This window comes from Dendropsophus ebraccatus, chromosome 3 (assembly GCF_027789765.1).
Source record: "Dendropsophus ebraccatus isolate aDenEbr1 chromosome 3, aDenEbr1.pat, whole genome shotgun sequence".
In the NCBI taxonomy this organism is placed as follows: domain Eukaryota; kingdom Metazoa; phylum Chordata; class Amphibia; order Anura; family Hylidae; genus Dendropsophus; species Dendropsophus ebraccatus.
This window is the reverse complement of record NC_091456.1, coordinates 187,762,322-187,783,035: the sequence shown is the minus strand read 5'-3', so window position 1 is coordinate 187,783,035 and position 20,714 is coordinate 187,762,322. Positions and strand designations below refer to the sequence as shown.

General features: G+C 46.0%; 3 protein-coding genes across 4 annotated transcripts in view; 2 read left to right on the top strand and 1 right to left on the bottom strand.

The window, feature by feature from the left end:
* The window catches only part of LOC138786591 (oocyte zinc finger protein XlCOF7.1-like), a 496,490-nt gene that overhangs the window by 110,309 nt on the left and 365,467 nt on the right, over positions 1–20,714 (top strand). The window lies entirely within an intron of this gene.
* The window catches only part of LOC138786766 (gastrula zinc finger protein XlCGF26.1-like), a 223,792-nt gene that overhangs the window by 81,058 nt on the left and 122,020 nt on the right, over positions 1–20,714 (bottom strand). The gene's annotated exons all lie outside the window — the stretch shown is intronic.
* The window catches only part of LOC138787577 (zinc finger protein 271-like), a 40,397-nt gene continuing 21,540 nt past the window's right edge, over positions 1,858–20,714 (top strand). Inside the window, exons 1-3 of the mRNA XM_069964923.1 lie at positions 1,858–2,052; positions 5,041–5,165; positions 5,413–5,515. Of these exons, the coding sequence (XP_069821024.1) occupies positions 1,858–2,052; positions 5,041–5,165; positions 5,413–5,515 (423 nt within the window). The remainder of the gene's footprint in view (positions 2,053–5,040; positions 5,166–5,412; positions 5,516–20,714) is intronic.

Here is a 20,714-nt window from a genome sequence, read left to right as displayed (position 1 = left end):
TTAGAAGAAACATTTGATGTTTTCATTAAAGTAAAGTGATGATTAGTACAGAATGCTCTATTACCGGGAATATGAATTAACGGCTTATGGAGCTTCCTGTACTAATTAATATTTAATTAATAAAACACATTTTCGATGAAATAAATTCAGTTTCGTTGTTCAATAATTTAATTCTAACGAATCCATTATTGTGCAATTAAATATACTGTCAAAAAATAAATATATATATAAATATACATTTATTTATATATATTTATTTATTTTAACAGTATATTTAATTGCACAATGATGGATTCGTTAGAATTAAATTATTGAACAACGAAAGGTACTTTATTACAACGAAAATGTGTTTTATTATTTTAATAGATTAACCATGAGAGACATCGGCTATAGTGCAGAGGATCGCAAACCCCGGTAATAGCAATTCATGTAAACTGTGTTCCCTGCTTTCCCAGATGCATCCAGAGGTGTTTGCATCACTTTCTAAAGATTTTATTTGTTATTTTTAGTTGAACCAGATTTCCAAGTAAATGACCGTATCTTTTCAGCCGCATGTCTATTTTTTCCCACGGCCGGAGTTTCATCCGCACATTTACAGCCGCATAAAAAATACAGCCGCAGTTACATAGTGTGAACCTAGCCTAGAGCTGTATGTGTGTAATGTACATGTAGCTGAGCTGTATGTGTGTAATGTACATGTAGCTGAGCTGTATATGTGTAATGTACATGTAGCTGAGCTGTATGTGTGTAATGTACATGTAGCAGAGCTGTATGTGTGTAATGTACATGTAGCAGAGCTGTATGTGTGTAATGTACATGTAGCTGAGCTGTATATGTGTAATGTACATGTAGCTGAGCTGTATATGTGTAATGTACATGTAGCTGAGCTGTATGTGTGTAATGTACATGTAGCAGAGCTGTATGTGTGTAATGTACATGTAGCAGAGCTGTATGTGTGTAATGTACATGTAGCAGAGCTGTATGTGTGTAATGTACATGTAGCTGAGCTGTATGTGTGTAATGTACATGTAGCTGAGCTGTATGTGTGTAATGTACATGTAGCTGAGCTGTATGTGTGTAATGTACATGTAGCTGAGCTGTATATGTGTAATGTACATGTAGCTGAGCTGTATATGTGTAATGTACATGTAGCTGAGCTGTATATGTGTGTAATGTACATGTAGCTGAGCTGTATATGTGTGTGTAATGTACATGTAGCTGAGCTGTATATATGTGTAATGTACATGTAGCTGAGCTGTATATGTGTAATGTACATGTAGCTGAGCTGTATGTGTAATGTACATGTAGCTGAGCTGTATGTGTACACAGTAGAGCTGTATGTGTGTAATGTACATGTAGCTGAGCTGTATGTGTGTAATGTACATGTAGCTGAGCTGTATATGTGTAATGTACATGTAGCTGAGCTGTGTATGTGTAATGTACATGTAGCTGAGCTGTATGTGTGTAATGTACATGTAGCTGAGCTGTATGTGTGTAATGTACATGTAGCTGAGCTGTATGTGTGTAATGTACATGTAGCTGAGCTGTATATGTGTAATGTACATGTAGCTGAGCTGTATATGTGTAATGTACATGTAGCTGAGCTGTATGTGTACATAGTAGACAAAATTTGTGTTGTAATTAAATGACTTCTGGTTCCGGTGCGCATGTAGTGGCAGCGTATACAGAACAGCTCCAGAGGCACCCATGTTTTCACCAGCTCCCCGCTCAGTTACCAGTCACATTTGGCATTGCCGTTATACCTCTCCATCTCCTGTATCTCCTGGTGAGATGGAGAAACCTAGTCAGGGCAGCGGGGGGTCTGCATCTTCTCTTCCTCATCTCCAACAGCGCGATATGGGGAAGCACAAAATGGCACTGACACAGAAAGCTGCAGCAGTTACTCATGAGGCGCCTCACACACAGCAGGCTACTAATATGGAGGAAGCTGCCATAGACTCCCTCATCCCAGGTTTACAAATATCTTGTAAAGCTCTAGCCATTGAGGTAGCTAAAATCTTGGCACCTGATATAAAAGCCTCTATAGTTCCGGTGGGCGGGACTCCCAGAGTGGCCGCATTTTAGCAGAGCTTCGGCAGCCCGTTCCTCAAAAACCCAACTACCCGAGGGAATACACCCGATTCCCAGCCCAAGCACCTAGGGAGGACGTGCAGCCTGTGACACCTCACCACCGGATCCGACCCGGCCCGGCCCGGGTCACAACGGGGCCGCTTCAGGAGGAACGCGCTAGGCGCCAGGGAAAGGAGCAGCGCCATCTTGCCTCCCAGCATGGCTGCAATCGGGCTCACCGCAGAGGAATCCCGATGACCCGTGTGCTCTCTGAGATCCCCCGAATCAAGACGGTGGAGCGCACCACAATACTGCAGCTGCTGCCCTCCCCCGGGTTTACTATCAGCGTGGCCCATACCCACTGCCACAGCCTGCCATAGCCCCCACAAGAGACACTACATCACCACTACCTTGCCGCCATTTTGTCTCACACGTGGTAGCGGAGTTTAGCATCACACCGCAGTGTCTCCCTCTGAGGGACACGTCCATACAACACTCACTGATTTTCCGTGATAACCTGCTGGGAACCCTAGTACCGGACCAGATTTGTGGCTGGTGTGTGCACTGGATTACACCCTCTTCAGCCCAGATATCCTGGACATTGCTAAAGTGCCAGCCACAATACATTAGGCAAAATACATATCCCACAATCATAGAGATGTGTTCCCCTGCTGGGATGCCAAGCTGTGTGTGATCCTCATCAGATGAAAATACCCACTCGATTGCTGCTTACAACAACCTGTGCAGATTCTGCATTACCAGTGATATATACTCATTTATCGTGTTCTGTGCAAACTCAGCAATACCAGTGATATATACCCATCTATAGTGTTCTGTGAAAACTCTGCATTACCAGTGATATATACCCATCTATAACATACCTCCCAACCGTCCCGGATTCCGCGGGACAGTGCCGTTTTCGGGGTGCTGTCCCGCGGTCCCGGAACGGCACCCAGTGTCCCGCATTATATGTGGCCCGACCAGAAAAACAATAAACCAGTAACTCACCTGTCCGCCGGTCCCAGCAGCTCCTCTCCCGGCAGAGCGCGCACTCCTGTCATCCTCCAGGGCGGGCAGCGGGGTACAGAGACACTGACTGTACCGGAAGTAATTCATATAGAGGCTGCAGGTCACTTCCGGCACAGTCAGTGTCTCTGTACCCCGCTGCCCGCCCCGGAGGATGACAGGAGTGCGCGCTCTGCCGGGAGAGGAGCTGCTGGGACCGGCGGACAGGTGAGTTACTGGTTTATTGTTTTTCTAGTGGGGTCACACTAATGGGGGATTGGCTACTATGTGGGGTGCTATATGGGGGATTGGCTACTATGTGGGGCACTATATGGGGGCATTGGATAATATTTGGGCACTATATGAGGGATTGGCTACTATGTGGGGCACTATATGGGGGCATTGGCTACTATGTGGGGCACTATATGGGGGCATTGGCTACTATGTGGGCACTATATGGGGGGATTGGCTACTATGTGGGGCACTATATGGCGATTGGCTACTAAGTGGGGCACTATATGGGGGCATTGGATAATATGTGGCACTATATGAGGGATTGGCTACTATGTGGGGCCCTATATGGGGGCATTGGCTACTATGTGGGGCACTATAATGGGGGATTGGATACTATATAGGGCATTTTGGGGGGGATTGGATACTGTATGAGGCACTATTCAGTCAGCAGCATGTGGTGACTGTAGGGGAGTGGCTATGGAGGGTCGCTATGGGGGTGTGGCTATGGAGTGTCGCTATGGGGGCGTGGCTATGGGGACCGCAGCGCACATGTCTCTCTTTGCAAAAGTTGTGAGGTATGATCTATAGTGTTCTGTGCAAACTCTGCATTACCAGTGATATCTACTCATCTATCGTGTTCTGTGCAGACTCTACATTACCAGTGATATACACTCATCCATGGTGTCCTGTGCAGTCTCTACATAACAAGTGATATATACTCATGTACTGTGTTCTACATAGTTTCTGCATTACCAGCGACACGCATCTACCCACCAGTGCAATCCCTGCACTGCCCATGATACATACTCCTCTGTTGTGACTCATGCTGTTTCTGAACGCTGTCCTACGCATTGCCCTCATCCGCTGGCTGGGCTCAAAACTACATTAGGGGGCTGGCACAGTTGCAGCTCATGCTAAGTGCTTCCTTACCTTTCAAAAAACCAAATAGGCTCTGGGGCGGTGGATGGGGCCGCGATGGGGCTGGAACCTTAATGCCCCCTACCCCCATGTGAACCTCTGCTGAATGGTGCCTTGGCATTTCCTGTACACCTACGTAGTACTTGCATACCCCGAGAGGGGCCATGGACAAATTTCTCTCTAAAACTCCCTCGGACAGAACAAACCGCAGACTCCAATCTCAATTACAATACTCCCCTAACCATCACCAACCCACCACAATGGCATCTAAGCAACAGACAAAAAAGCACAAAAAACAAGATGACCTCCAAAACCTCAACAAATGTTTCGCAGCAATCCTCAAATGACATTTTTGACCCCCCCTCCCCTGACAGGGATGACATCACCCCTCCCATTATGTCACCGGCCTACAGTGTAGTTGACGCACCTGAGCATCACCCAAATCAGCACTACCTCGGTAGCCCTAGAGGTCTCTCGCATACTGATGCCTATGTTTGACAAGCGATTGGACACTATACATGCTACCATAACATCAGCTTTAACCCAAATTACAGAAAATACCCCAAAAATATCTGACTTGGAGGGAAGAGTAACGTCATGCGAAATCTCCACATCTGTCCTGGAACAAGCGAAAGCCTGACATCGAGAAGCGGAGGCCACGCTTAATGACAAACTCTAAGATTTGGAAAATTGTGAGAGACGAAACAACCTCCAGTTCGTGGGCATTCCTGAGTCCTATGTCGGCCCAGCTCTTCACCAGCTACTAACAAAAGGGCTCTCAGGATCCAAGACTTCTCGGTTATAATCTTCCAGGATTTCTCGGTCAGGGTCTCACAAAAACGCAAGAACTTTACCCCCATATGCCGCTACCTGCATGACCACGACATACGCTTCCAACTTCTATATCCGGCAAAGCTGCGGGTTCAATCCAAGGGAAGGCAACTCCTCTTTGACGACCCCGTCACAGCACGTTGTCACTTCCGCATTGGACAAGATGACCACCCAGGATGATTCCATCACAGGGACATGCAGGCACTAGCTCTGGTCTTCTCACATGACATACTATAATTCCTGTGTTGCAGTGCAGGTTCTTTGGTTTCAACTAGTACTGCCATTACTCAGTTTATTTCAGTTGTTTTTTTGTTATTGTTCCCTACTGAAGCTAACCTTTCTTTATTTTCTTAGATGCTATGGTGACACCTCCGTAATCTTGCGTGGAACCTCCGGCTTCACCCCATATGATCTGCGGTCTCTCGTTGCTCGCTGGGATGACGGGGGACGCACAACTGTATGTTTACTGACATGCTCACTCACATACAACAGACACGCACATGATTCCCCCTGACCATCCGGTGACAGATACATATACTACCCCTTCCTCTTTGCGACTACTTAGCTGGAATGTGGCGGGTCTTAATACGCCCATTAAGCGTAAAAAGGTACTAACACACCTAAAACGCATGAGATCGGATATTATATTCCTTCAGGAAACCCACTGGAAAAACAATTCTCTGTCTGCCCTGAGAGCGGCCTGGTTGGACTCCTGTCAAGAGGAGTGGCGATACTTTTTCGAAGGGGCCTACAGGTGGAGGTGGAAAGGGAGGTTGCAGATGAGGGGGGTAGATACCTGCTGCTGGGGGTCAGACTGAATGGTACACAATACACACTATTGAACATCTACACTCCCAATAAACCCAATACTGCTTTCTTTTCCAAATTGCATTCTTTTCTGCTCCAGGGTTCATACACAAATTTCATACTTCGGGGTGACTTTAACACGATCCTTAACCCGTCTCTGGACAAAACATCGGACCCACTGACCATCTCCCCCTCTACTAGGGATCTGTTACATCTCATCGAATCCCTTTCCCTATATGACCCATGGCATCTTTCCAATCCCACCTCGCGAGAATACACATTCCACTCTTCTGCCCATGACAGTTTCTCTCGTAAAGACTTTTTTTTTTTTTTTTAACAATATTTTATTAGTGGCTTATGTAATATTTGAACATACATTGAAAATTCATTACATATTCAAAAAGAAAGTCGCTCACAGGCAACAAAGGATTGTATGTTTACAATATCATCCAGATACTATGAGCCTTTGTAATAACCTTAAAAGACATATCATATACAATACAACGTAGTATTACTAAAAAACATAGGTAGAAAAACAGTAACCTATAATATCACCTTAAAACATGGTATAGATGTCAGATATTCAAATATGCTACCAATAGAATGGAGAGAATTGTCTTTAACAGAGAAAGGGAAAAGCTTAAGATATTTGGAGTGTTCCCAGAGTTCCCTTTTGGGTGGCCATGCAATACCAATCAGTGTCCTTAAATTGATTAATGACAGAGTCTCTCTCCTCTATAGTAAAATTATGAATTAGAAATTGTGTCCATTTGGACATAAATGTTTTTGTTGATTTTTTTTTTGGTGCGCAATACATCCAAAAGTTCCCAATGAAAGATCTCCTTCAGAGCGGAGATTACCTCAGAAATGTCTGGTAGAGTATCCAGTATCCAGTGTCTTAATAAACATTTCAGGGAAACTAATAGAGTTAAATGAATTCCTTTAGAAGTAAGTAATTTAGGAGAGGGAGTAGTAGAGTCTATATCAATAAAATGAAAAAGATAACTAAGAGGGAGAAGTGGTATGGCATGGCCCCAAGTGGACAAAAGATAGAGCCGCACAGAGTCCCAATATTCCTGCACTCGCATGCAGGCCCAGGCACAATGAGACAAATCTGCTTTAGGAAGTGAACATTTCGGGCAACTGTTTATGTGAGAAGTGTGGGAGTTGGAAAAAGGAATATTAAAGGCATATATAGCCTTGTGTATAAAGCGGAAATGTATTTCACATAAAACCACATTGGGAGTGGCAGAATGCACTAGTTGAGATCCTCTCAATATTTGTTGGGTCAGATCCTCTGAAAAAATTACGGAGGACCATTTAAAAAAAAAATAAAAAAAAATTGTCTAGATAAATTCTTTTGAGAGCGTGATCTAAGTTCTCCATATGTATGTGATAAAGAATTATGTACCGGTGGTGTTGGGAATAGATTATCAAATTCTATATCACTTTCTGCTTCTGCTATGTCCCGCACTCTGGAAGCAAGAAATTCAATTATAGAATCGTATTGAGGTAAATTAAATGAAGACAATTTAAATCGTGTTCTGACGATATCCCATGATAAGAAAGTGTTGGAATTAGTATCCAGCAGATCCCCAACAGAAGAAACATGTGCACTCTGCCACTCCGCGTACTCCAATTTGTCTGAGTCAGGTGGGTAAAGTGGTGAATGCCACAAAGGAAATCTTTTTGATAGGCAAAAGGGTAAACCATATAATTTTCGTATCGCCTTCCATGTGGCAATGGTGTCTTTAAAGATAACACTTCTCTTAATTTCTGGGGGGAGTTCTGGTAATTTAGCATGTAGCAGGGTGGGTAAAGGCCAAGGTGCTGCCCTGACTTGTTATGCATAGTTACATAGTTAATATGGTTGAAAAAATATACATTTCCATCAAGTTCAACCAAGGAGGGGATGGATACAGGGAAGGGGTGATAGGTTCTATACATATGCATTTATATTATTTTGGTCTAAGAACTTGTCTAGCCCTGTTTTGAAGCCCTCTACTGTTTTTTTGCTGTGACCAGATCCTGTGGTGACTGTTCCACAGATTCACAGTTCTCATGGTAAAGAAGACTTGTCGCCTCCGGAGGTTGAACCTTTTTTTCTCCAGGCGGAGACAGCGCCCCCTTGTCTCTCCAGGCGGAGGCAGTGCCCCCTTGTCCTTTGAGGGGGTTTTACCTGAAACATCTTTTCCCCATATTTCTTGTAGGGGCCATTTATATATTTAAATAAATTAATCATATCTTCCCTTAAACGTCTCTTCTCCAGACTAAACATAGTTATGAGGAGAGATTAAAAGAATTAAATAAAATGCTCCATTCCCCTTATTAGTTTAGTTGCCCGTCTTTGTACCCTCTCCAGCTCTAGAACATCCTTTTTATGAATTAGGTTCCAAAACTGGACAGTATACTCCAGATGAGGCCGCACCAAAGCTTTATAAAGCGGTAATATTATATCCCTGTCCCGAGAGTCCAGACCTGTTTTAATGTATGACAATATCCTGCTGGCCTTAGAAGCAGCTGACTGACATTGTGTGCTGTTCTGTTCTGTAGTTTATTAATGGTGCGTTTACACAGGCAGATTTATCTGACCAATTTTGGAAGCCAAAGTCAGGAATGGACTTGAAAAGACAGGGAATCTCAGTCTTTCCTTTATGACCTGCACCCTGTTTATAGTCTTTCTGGCTTTGGCTTCAAAAATCTGTCAGATAAATCTCTGTGTGTAAACGCACCATAACTCCCCCCAGGACATATGATGCATGTGGGTTATTAGTACCCAGGTGCATAACTTTACATTTATCCACATTGAACCTCATTTGCCAAGTGGCCGCCCAAACACTCTGTGTCTAAGTCCTCCTGTAACATCTGCACATCCTCCATAGACTGTACTGTACTACAAAGCTTGGTGTCATCTGCAAAGATAGAAACATTGCTGTTAATTCCATTCTCAATATCATTAATAAACAAGTTAAACAGAAGAGGGCCCAGTACTGACCCCTGGGGTACACCACTTATTACCAGGGACCATTCGGAGTAGGAATCATTGACCACCACTCTCTGGGTACGATTATTAAGCCAGTTTTCAATCCAGTTACACATTAAACTTTCCAAACCGATAGACTTTAACTTACCCGTCAGACATCCATGAGGAACTGTGTCAAACGCTTTAGCAAAATCCAGGTACACGATATCCACAGCCGCGCCGCCGTCCAGGCTTCTACTTACCTCTTCATAGAAACATATTAGGTTGGTTTGACAGCTTCTGTCCTTAGTAAAACCATGCTGGTTATCACTTATAATACTATTAGCCACTACATATTCCTGGATGTAGTCCCTTATAAGCCCCTCACATAGTTTCCCTACAATGGACGTTAAGCTTTCGGGTCTATAGTTACCTGGGGAAGTTCGAGAGCCCTTTTTCAAAATCGGCATTACATTTGCCTTACGCCAGTCCCTCGGCACAATACCAGTAAGCAAAGAATCACGGAATATTTCATACAAGGGTAGAGAAATTACAGAACTGAGTTCCCTAATAACTCTGGGGTGTAATCCATCAGGCCCTATAGCTTTGGTTACATTGAGTTTATTTAATTTATCTTGGACCATATCTATAGTAAACCAGTTCAGTACACTACATGTGTTAGCAGCACTGGCCCCACCCACCTCAGTACTGGCCCCACCCACCACAGCTCCATCCTCTTTTGTATATACAGAACTGAAGAAGCCATTAACTAACTCAGCTTTCTCCTGATCCCTAGTTATTAATTCCCCGTCGCCATTATTTAGGGGTCCTACATGCTCTGTCCTTGGTTTTTTTGCATTAATATATTTGAAGAATTTTTTGGGGTTTCTTTTGCTATCTATGGCTACCTGCCTTTCATTGAGAATTTTTGCTGCTTTTATTACATTTTTACAGGTTTTGTTGACTTCTTTGTAATGTTTAAAGGCTACAGCTGACCCCTCTGATTTGTATTTTTTGATTATTTGATTATTTTTTCTCATTTATAGCCCTTCTAACCTCGGTTGTCGCCATGTGGGATTTGATTTTAACCGTTTATATTTGTTACCCATAGGAATATATTTGGCAGTACAGTTATTTAATGTGGATTTGAAGATTTCCCATTTATTAGCTGTATCAGTATGTGACAGCAGCCGCTCCCAGTCTATGCTCTGAAGTTCAGCCCTAAACCCAGGAAAATTGGCCCTTTTAAAATTAAGAGTTTTTGCCCTCCCAACATGTTTTTCTTTTCTACACTTTAAGCTAAAAGTCACTATATTGTGGTCACTATTCCCCAGGTGTTCATGGACAGTGACATCCCCAACCAGCTCAGCGTTGTTAGAAATAACCAGATCCAACAAGGCATCACTTCTAGTTGGCTCCTCCACAAACTGGCCCAGAAAATTATCCTGCAGGAGGTTAAGAAATTCCCTCCCCTTTCTGGTTTTAGCTGAACCGTGACCCCAATCTATATCTGGGTAGTTGAGGTCCCCCATTACCACTACTGTCCCCTCCCGGGCAGCCCACTCTATTTATCTATTCAACTGGCCATCTACCTCCTCAGTAATGTTGGGGGTCTATAGATTACACCAAGAATATTTTTTTCACTCTTTACCTCCTTCTGTAGTTCTACCCACAATGCTTCCACATCATCACAGTCATCACCCACTATTGCATCTTTACACTTACTTTAATATCATTTCTGACATACAGACATACCCCTCCTCCCCTTCTGCCCACCCGGTCCCTTCTGAACAACGTAAATCCCTGAATATTGACAGCCCAGTCATGTGAGGAGTCCAGCCATTTCTCAGTCACACCAACCACATCAATGGACTCCTCCAGAACCAAGGCCTCCAGCTCCCCCATCTTGCTGGCTAGACTTCTGGCATTAGTAACCATACACTTTGTGTTACCATCGAGTTTAACCGCTTCATTATAAGAAATGGGATTTATTACTGTGCTGTGGCTACAATCATCCTCACTGCTCATCCGCAACAGATGGATCTCCCTATCCACTGCTCTTATCCTCCCCCCACAGGACCCTTCTCCCTATCCACTGCTCTTATCCTCCCCCCACAAGACCCTTCTCCTCCCACCTCAATGTTCTGTCCCCTCTCTAACCTATCCACCACTATATTACATACTACATCGTCCTCCCTCCACATCCCTAGTTTAAAAACCCCTCAGCCCCTTCTAGGATTCTCTCCCCCAGCACAGCGGACCCCCTTCCATTAAGGTGCAAATGATCTACGGAAAACAGTTTGCACCCCAATGAAAATTCAGCCCAGTGCTCTAAAAACCCAAACCCTTCTCTACACCACGACTTGAGCCATGCATTTAACTCCCTAAGCTCCCGCTGTCTTTCCTGCGATGCGCATGGCACAGGCAGTATTCCAGAGAATACAACCTTGGAGGTCCTTCCCTTCAACTTAGCCCCTAGTTCTCTAAAATTATTTTTAATAGACCTCCACCTACCTTGTATCCTGTCATTGGTTCCCACATGGACCACGACAGCTGGGTCACCCCCAGCCCCCCAAGTCATTTATCCACCCTTTCCACCACATGCCGAACCCTGGCACCAGGGAGACAGCAAACCATTCGGTTGAGGCGGTCTTGGCAACAAATTATTCTATCCGTCTTCCTGATTATAGAATCCCCTACAACCACTAACTGTCTAGGCCTACCTACAATACCATCCCGCCCACTACTAGTTGGACTGTTCCCCCGGCTGTCAGGGAGAACAGGTTCCACTAGAGCTGCCATTTCTGACACTGATGCCCTTGCATCATCACCTAACTTGGCAATTTTGCTTGGGTATACAGTAGGAGAAGTGGCCTTCCTTTTCTTGTATCCCTTGCTGGTCCCTCTAACTACATTAACCAAGCTACTTACTTGGGCCTCCTGATCTATGTCACCACCCTCCATCTCTACCCCACTAACTTCCTGCTCAGTGAGCCGAAGTTCCCTCTCAAGGTGGCCAAGTTCCCTCAGTGTTGCAATATGCTTCTCCAGATCTCTAACTCGAGCTTCTAGATGGGCAACATGCTCACATCTGTCACAGCGGTACTCACCCTGGAACTCCTGCTCCAGTTGTGCGTACATGCGGCAGACTGCGCACTGAATGAAACCTCCCATCTCACTAGCTGTCATCCTCAGTGCAACAAAAACAGTGAAAAAGAAAGAGATTTAGCACTTACCAGAACTTTTAACTCCTTCTTTTAGCTCCTTTTTCAACTCCACTTATTATCAACCACTTGTCAGCAAACCACAGCAGTGAGCAAGCACTGCTGCAGCTGTATACCTGTATATACACTCACCGGCCACTTTATTAGGTACACCATGCTATTAACGGGTGGTCTTCTGCTGATGTAGCCCATCTGCCTCAAAGTTCGACGTACTGTGCGTTCAGAGATGCTCTTCTGCCTACCTTGGTTGTAACCGTTGGCTATTTGAGTCACTGTTTCTATCAGCTCAAACCAGTCTGCCCATTCTCCTCTGACCTCTGGCATCAACAAGGCATTTCCGCCCACAGAATTGCCGCTCACTGGATGTTTTTTCTTTTTCGGATCATTCTCTGTAAACCCTAGAGATGGTTGTGCGTGAAAATCCCAGTAGATCAGCAGTTTCTGAAATACTCAGACCAGCCCTTCTGGCACCAACAACCATGCCACGTTCAAAGGCACTCATCACCTTTCTTCCCCATACTGATGCTCGGTTTGAACTGCAGGAGATTGTCTTGACCATGTCTACATGCCTAAATGCACTGAGTTGCCGCCATGTGATTGGCTGATTAGAAATTAAGTGGTAACGTGCAGTTGGACAGGTGTACCTAATAAAGTGGCCGGTGAGTGTACATGTCCTGTAGTGTGTACATAGCTGTATACCTGTGTCCTGCAGTGTGTGCATATCTGTATACCTGTGTATACACCTCCTGTGGTGTACATAGCTGTATACCTGTATATACACTCCTGTAGTGTGTACATAGCTGTATACCTGTGTATACACGTCCTGTAGTGTGTACATAGCTGTATACCTGTGTATACACCTCCTGTATTGTGTACATAGCTGTATACCTGTGTATACACCTCCTGTAGTGTGTACATAGCTGTATACCTGTGTATACATGTCCTGTAGTGTGTACATAGCTGTATACCTGTGTATACATGTCCTGTAGTGTGTACATAGCTGTATATACACTCCTGTAGTGTGTACATAGCTGTATACCTGTATATACACTCCTGTAGTGTGTACATAGCTGTATACCTGTGTATACACGTCCTGTAGTGTGTACATAGCTGTATACCTGTGTATACACGTCGTGTAGTGCGTACATAGCTGTATACCTGTGTATATATTCATCCAGGTCTCTGCTGAGACCCCCTAATAATAACAAATAACAATAATGGCTATAGACTAAATTGTATGGCCATGTGCTGATGCTCAGTGAGTTCCTATTTGACATGGGGTGTGGCTTGCAAAAAAGGGGCATGTCATAATTATTGTTCAATTATCATTACCGCGGCTACCTGTACAATTAACCGCGATATTGATTTAAGCCAATATCGTCCAGCCCTACCGCACATCCAGCCAATCAGTAAGGAGACGTGCAGTCTAGGTCATGCAACGCTGGTGCTCAGGTAACAGAACTCTCTGGCGGATGGTTGTGTGGGGGGGAAGGCTGGGGGTGACAGTTGTGTGTATGGGGGGGGGGAGGTCAGGTGACGGGTGTTGTCTGTAGGCATGGGAGGCTGAAGGAGCTTTATGTTACCTTAAGGGGGGGCGCCGAAAAAAGGTTTCGCACAGGGCGCTATTTACCCTAAGGCCGGCCCTGTATGGTAGTGTGTGGACACCATGTGGGCAATCGTGGCTAGGAGGAAGAACAGGTATGGGGGATTAAAGGCTAAAGGGAGTAGTCCTACTCTCCTCTTTAGTAATGATACTGCTGGGGACAGTGGTTCCCTACAGAAAAATTCTTGGGGAAAGTAGAATTCATGATAAAATAACCAGGAATATTAGACGGGTAATAGGTAGAAGGTCAGGCTTGATTACACAACCTACAGATATAATCCTGTGAACATAACATTCTATGCTAGAGTTCTGCTCCCTGGTCTGCAATGCATCCTTCAATTGTATCAGGATTCTTTTGAACCTTCTAGTGGAAAATGTAAAACATTCTCTTTGTTGTATCCAACAGTGAAGGGAACAGACGTACCACCCCAGGTCACTGCCTACCCTGGTAACTATACATGCTTTGCTCGTTCAGGGTCAGGTAGGTATGTAGGGGACTTGACAGAAAAGTATTGTATTCGACTCAGAAAATTATTTAGCATCTTGGTTCAGAAGTCAGACTGCAATGAGAGCCGATATTTGGTGGTTGGGTGGAGATAAGCAGCTGAGGCCTAAGCTCCGGCCTACTGGCGGTGAAGTGGTTCTCTGGTCCAGCTACTGATGCCCTTCCATCTGTTCTCAGCAGGAGACTATAAGTGGAAAAGTGAGAGGACCTCTTTTACCAAATGGTATATAACTAAGAGGTCAGTCCCTGGAGGGTCCTTTGACCCTAGAATCTATATAAAGACAAGATTGGAGTCCCTACAGATGTACCGAACGAGTTCAAGGCCAGAAACCAGGTGGCAGCAGGTTTCCTTCATTGGTGGTCTACAATAAACAAGAATGTGGATTGGATTATAATCAGTAGAGATTGGCTAATTATACTAGATATGCAATAAAGGGCATTGCAGACCAGCTAGGTCCAACATCACTGATGGCATGGCAAAATAGGATGGCCCTCGATATGCTGCTGGCTGAAAAGAAGGAGTATGCAAAATGTTTGGTACTTATTGCTGTGCTTTTATTTCCAACAACACCTCTCCTAATAGCAGTATCACAAGAACACTAGAGTGCCTCACCGCCCTCTCAGAGGAACTGGCTGAAAATTCTGGAGTTTATGGTCCCTTCACATCGTGGATTGAAGGATGGTTTGGCAGATGATTGAAGTAGTGAAGTCCATCCTAATCTCCTTTGCACCTATCATCAGTGTACTGACTGTGTGTGGATGTTGCTGCATTCCGTGTATCAGAGGGTTAAGGCAGAGACTGATTGACACTTTAATAACTAAAACCCTATACCAACAAGAAATTACAATTGAAGACTCTTATGATGATGATGATGAAGAGATGACCACTCCATGACGGAACATACAAAAGCCTTAAACAAGCAAGAAACTTAAATAATTGTGGACTCTTATGATAAAATGTTAATTAGGGGGGAATGTTAGGAAAATTTTTAAAATATATATCATAAAGGGTTAAATTGATTTAGTATTTATTATTGTTACATTTATGTATAGTTTAAGACAAGTAATGTGCCAGGGAGAAAGACACAGTTAAGGAGTGTGTTAGAGAGTCCAGGAATATGTCATCCAGGGGTCTTCTTGGCTAAATAAAGATTGGAAGTCTGCTTAATTTGACTCCTGAATAAGCAAAAATCTATCTCTGTATTGTACCATATGTTGTAAAAAATCAGCTCCTTGTTGTTGTTATAAAAGCTAAGCACATTGTGTCTTCCTTAGACCTCACTCTGGACGCTGTCTGTGTGTCAGCTCTCCCTGCTAGTAGGAATAAAGGATCTTGCTATAACCTCGGTGTTTGGTTCTACTTGATAGAGAAGAATTTTCCTTACAGAGGTCTGTATACAGGGGGAGAGGACTGGTGTGTGTGGGGTCTGTATACACACCAGTCCTCTCCCCCTGTATACAGACCCCCCACACACACCAGTCCTCTCCCCCTGTATACAGACCCCCCACACACACCAGTCCTCTCCCCCTGTATACAGACCCCCCACACACACCAGTCCTCTCCCCCTGTATACAGACCCCCCACACACACCAGTCCTCTCCCCCTGTATACAGACCCCCCACACACACCAGTCCTCTCCCCCTGTATACAGACCCCCCACACACACCAGTCCTCTCCCCCTGTATACAGACCCCCCCCACACACACCAGTCCTCTCCCCCTGTATACAGACCCCCCACACACACCAGTCCTCTCCCCCTGTATACAGACCCCCCCACACACACCAGTCCTCTCCCCCTGTATACAGACCCCCCCCACACACCAGTCCTCTCCCCCTGTATACAGACCCCCCACACACACCAGTCCTCTCCCCCTGTATACAGACCCCCCACACACACCAGTCCTCTCCCCCTGTATACAGACCCCCCACACACACCAGTCCTCTCCCCCTGTATACAGACCCCCCACACACACCAGTCCTCTCCCCCTGTATACAGACCCCCCACACACACCAGTCCTCTCCCCCTGTATACAGACCCCCCACACACACCAGTCCTCTCCCCCTGTATACAGACCCCCCCACACACACCAGTCCTCTCCCCCTGTATACAGACCCCCCCCACACACCAGTCCTCTCCCCCTGTATACAGACCCCCCACACACACCAGTCCTCTCCCCCTGTATACAGACCCCCCACACACCAGTCCTCTCCCCCTGTATACAGACCCCACACACACCAGTCCTCTCCCTGCATACAGACCCCACACACCAGTCCTCTCCCCCTGTATACAGACACCCCCACACACCAGTCCTCTCCCCTGTATACAGACCCTACAAACCAGTCCTCTCCCCCTGTATACAGACCCCACACACCAGTCCTCTCCCCCTGTATACAGACCCCTCCACACACACCAGTCCTCTCCCCCTGTATACAGACCCCACACACCAGTCCTCTCCCCCTGTATACAGACCCCACACATAGTCCTCTCCCTGTATACAGACCCCACACACCAGTCCTCTCCCCCTGTATACAGACCCCACACATAGTCCTCTCCCTGTATACAGACCCCACACACCAGTCCTCTCCCCTGTATACAGACCCCACACACACCAGTCCTCTCCCCTGTATACAGACCCCACACACCAGTCCTCTCCCCTGTATACAGACCCCCCACACACACCAGTCCTCTCCCCTGTATACAGACCCCACACACCAGTCCTCTCCCCCTGTATACAGACCCCCCCACCAGTCCTCTCCCCCTGTATACAGACCCCCACACCAGTCCTCTCCCCTGTATACAGACCACACACACCAGTCCTCTCCCCCTGTATACAGACCCCACACACCAGTCCTCTCCCCCTGTATACAGACCCCCCACACACCAGTCCTCTCCCCCTGTATACAGACCCCACACACCAGTCCTCTCCCCCTGTATACAGACCCCACACACCAGTCCTCTCCCCCTGTATACAGACCCCACACACCAGTCCTCTCCCCCTGTATACCCCTCCATGTTACTGTGGATATTCCATCTTCCTTCCCTCTGTCTCTGCACAGTGAGTGGTGCAGCAGCTCACTGCTTCCTACTTCCGGTGGAGGCCCCGCCCCTCCTGGTGACATCACACTTACAGGAGAGGAGACATTCTAGCATCTTCTGTGAGCACACGGCTCCTGTACAGCTCTGCAGGCGGATTCCTGGGATCTACTGACCGGCTGCCAGACAGGTAGGAGTTATAAAGTGTTTAGGAGAGAGGGGGCGCTGTGGATGGGGGATATTAGGGAGGAGGGGGAGGACATTGGATAACCCCTTTAACCCTTTCAGGACTGGTCCTGAGCCTTGAGGACCAGAGCCCATTTTTTGAAATCTGTCCAGTCTCACTTTGGCTAAATTCACACATCAGTATTTTTCATCCATTTTCCTGGACCAGGAAATACAGAATCCATTACAGCCCATTATTTTCAAAGATGCTCTTCATACATCCAGTTTTTTTGCGGATCCGCAATCCGTGACAAAACCCCGGACATGTTGTAATACGGTCCGTAATTACAGCACAGACACCCCAATAGAAGTCTATGGGGAGCACAACATTTGAGGAGAGTACATTGCAATCCGCAAAACCATCCATATCACGGATCCGTTTTTTTGTGACATCACCAAGCTCCTCCCGGCCGCAGTAGGTAAACATGTACCAAGGATGTGGAGAAGCTCCTACTACTTGTCCCGGAGCGCAGGTGTTTGTGGGACAAAAGAAATGAAAATTATACAGATAGATGAGTCCATGTAGCAGCATTGCTGCCCCTTCCCCCAGCATTCCCACCCCTCCCCCCCATACTGTGCAAGTGCATGGAGCAGCATTCCCCCCCCCATACTGTGCAAGTGCATGGAGCAGCATTCCCACCCCTCCCCCCCCCATACTATGCAAGTGCATGGAGCAGCATTCCCACCCCTCGCCCCCATACTGTGCAAGTGCATGGAGCAGCATTCCCACCCCTCGCCCCCATACTGTGCAAGTGCATGGAGCAGCATTCCCACCCCTCGCCCCCATACTGTGCAAGTGCATGGAGCAGCATTCCCACCCCTCGCCCCCATACTGTGCAAGTGCCTGTAGCAGCATTCCCACCCCTCGCCCTCATACTGTGCAAGTGCATGGAGCAGCATTCCCACCCCTCGCCCCCATACTGTGCAAGTGCATGGAGCAGCATCCTCCCCCCCCCATACTGTGCAAGTGCATGGAGCAGCATTCCCACCCCTCCCCCCCCATACTTTGCAAGTGCATGGAGCAGCATTCCCACCCCTCGCCCCCATACTGTGCAAGTGCATGGAGCAGCATTCCCACCCCTCGCCCCCATACTGTGCAAGTGCATGGAGCAGCATTCCCACCCCTCGCCCCCATACTGTGCAAGTGCATGGAGCAGCATTCCCACCCCTCGCCCCCATACTGTGCAAGTGCATGGAGCAGCATTCCCACCCCTCGCCCCCATACTGTGCAAGTGCATGGAGCAGCATTCCCACCCCTCGCCCCCATACTGTGCAAGTGCATGGAGCAGTATTCCCACCCCTTATGACATCCTTTTTGCCATCCCCTTTTTTTCTTCTTCACTACACCTTTTTTTTGCAGATCCGCAAAGAACAGATTAAAAAACCGAACACAATACGGATGTAAAATTGATGATTTTTTGCAGATTGTGGATGAAAATTAGAGGATCCAGATTTTCATCCAGGAAAATATACTGACGTGTATGTGTGATTATTAGAGATGAGCGAGTAGTGAAATATTCGATTTTCAAGAATTTGAATCGAATAGACACCGAGATTCGACTTTTCGAACAAATATTCGATCCCATTATAGTCTATGGGGAAAAAAATTTGCGGCACTTGGAAATCAAAATTCGACCACTTGGAGGTCACCAAGTCCCCCATGAAACCTCCCTAAACTACGCCAACACCTCCGGAATGACACTGGGACATTAGGGGGGGCATGCCTGGGTGCACCCAACACCCCAAAATCGCAGTATAATGCCACTCTCTGCAGTTGGGAAGGAAAAATATTTGCAAACACTTTACGAACTTTAATGGCAATGTTCACACATTTCGTTTGTATTTCTTGCGCAGTGGTACATACATGATTCCAATGTGCGTCCGCAGAGCGACATGTTATTCGCTCATATGACGCTTAATACTTTACGAACGTTACTGGAACAGTATGTATCACGTGCCTTTTACTGGGCTACTGAAACAACATGTATAACGTGCCCTTAGTGGTGTTAAACAGGGACACTATAAGTCACTTGTACACACAGGGTACACCTGCTGATGCTGCTGCTATTATATCATCTATGTCTTACCACTGAGAAGTGCTTTGGATTCAGAGATGACTTTTTCGCTGTATCTTAGCCCTGAAAAGGACTTCTGTAGTAAGCCTGCCTAGCCAAAATGCTACTAACACCTATTTCTCCCTGGTGCAAGATCTTTCCCTGGCTAGGTTGAAAGCTCATCTGCGGTCGAGAGGTCATGTGGTTCAGCCATCCAATGAGGGTAGACGCCGTTTTCACGCTGCGTGCGTACTCTTAGGGTCCCTCACTGCCTCCCTGCATTGTCATTGGATTAAAAAAAGCTTCAACTGTGATGTTTCGAATGTTTCCCGTGTATTCGACACACTACTCGATTGTATTAGAATCTTTTGAATACCGCAATATTCGATTGAATACCATCTCGATCGAATCGTATTCGCTCATCTCTAGTGATTACACCTCCGTGATATTATAACTTATCCTAGCATTTCTGAGATTGAGATGAGTTTTCCTTTTTTTAAAAATTCTTTATTTAAATTGATGTCAGGCAAAAAACATCGGAAACAGCTCCAACAGTAGACATGGATAAGTGACAATACTTCCATAGAACAAATACATCAACATGTAACATAATTAGAAGCACTTTCTAGAGTGAAACTTATGTTCCACTGAAACAAGGCCAATTGAAGGAGAAGTTCCAATCCTTCCGCCCAACACACAACATTTCTTAGTACACTCACCGGCCACTTTATTAGGTACACCATGCTAGTAACGGGTTGGACCCCTTTTTGCCTTCAGAACTGCCTCAATTCTTCGTGGCATAGATACAACAAGGTGCTGGAAGCTTCCTCAGAGATTTTGGTACATATTGACATAATGGCATCACACAGTTGCCGAAGATTTGTCGGCTGCACATCCATGATGCGAATCTCCCGTTCCACCACATCCCAAAGATGCTCTATTGGATAGAGATCTGGTGACTGTGGAGGCCATTTGAGTACAGTGAACTCATTGTCATGTTCAAGAAACCAGTCTGAGATGATTCTAGCTTTATGACATGGCGCATTATCCTGCTGAAAGTAGCCATCAGATGTTGGGTACATTGTGGTCATAAAGGGATGGACATGGTCAGCAACAATACTCAGGTAGGCTGTGGCATGGCATCAATGCTTAATTGGTACCAAGGGGCCCAAAGAGTGCCAAGAAAATATTCCCCACACCATGACACCACCACCACCAGCCTGAACCGTTGATACAAGGCA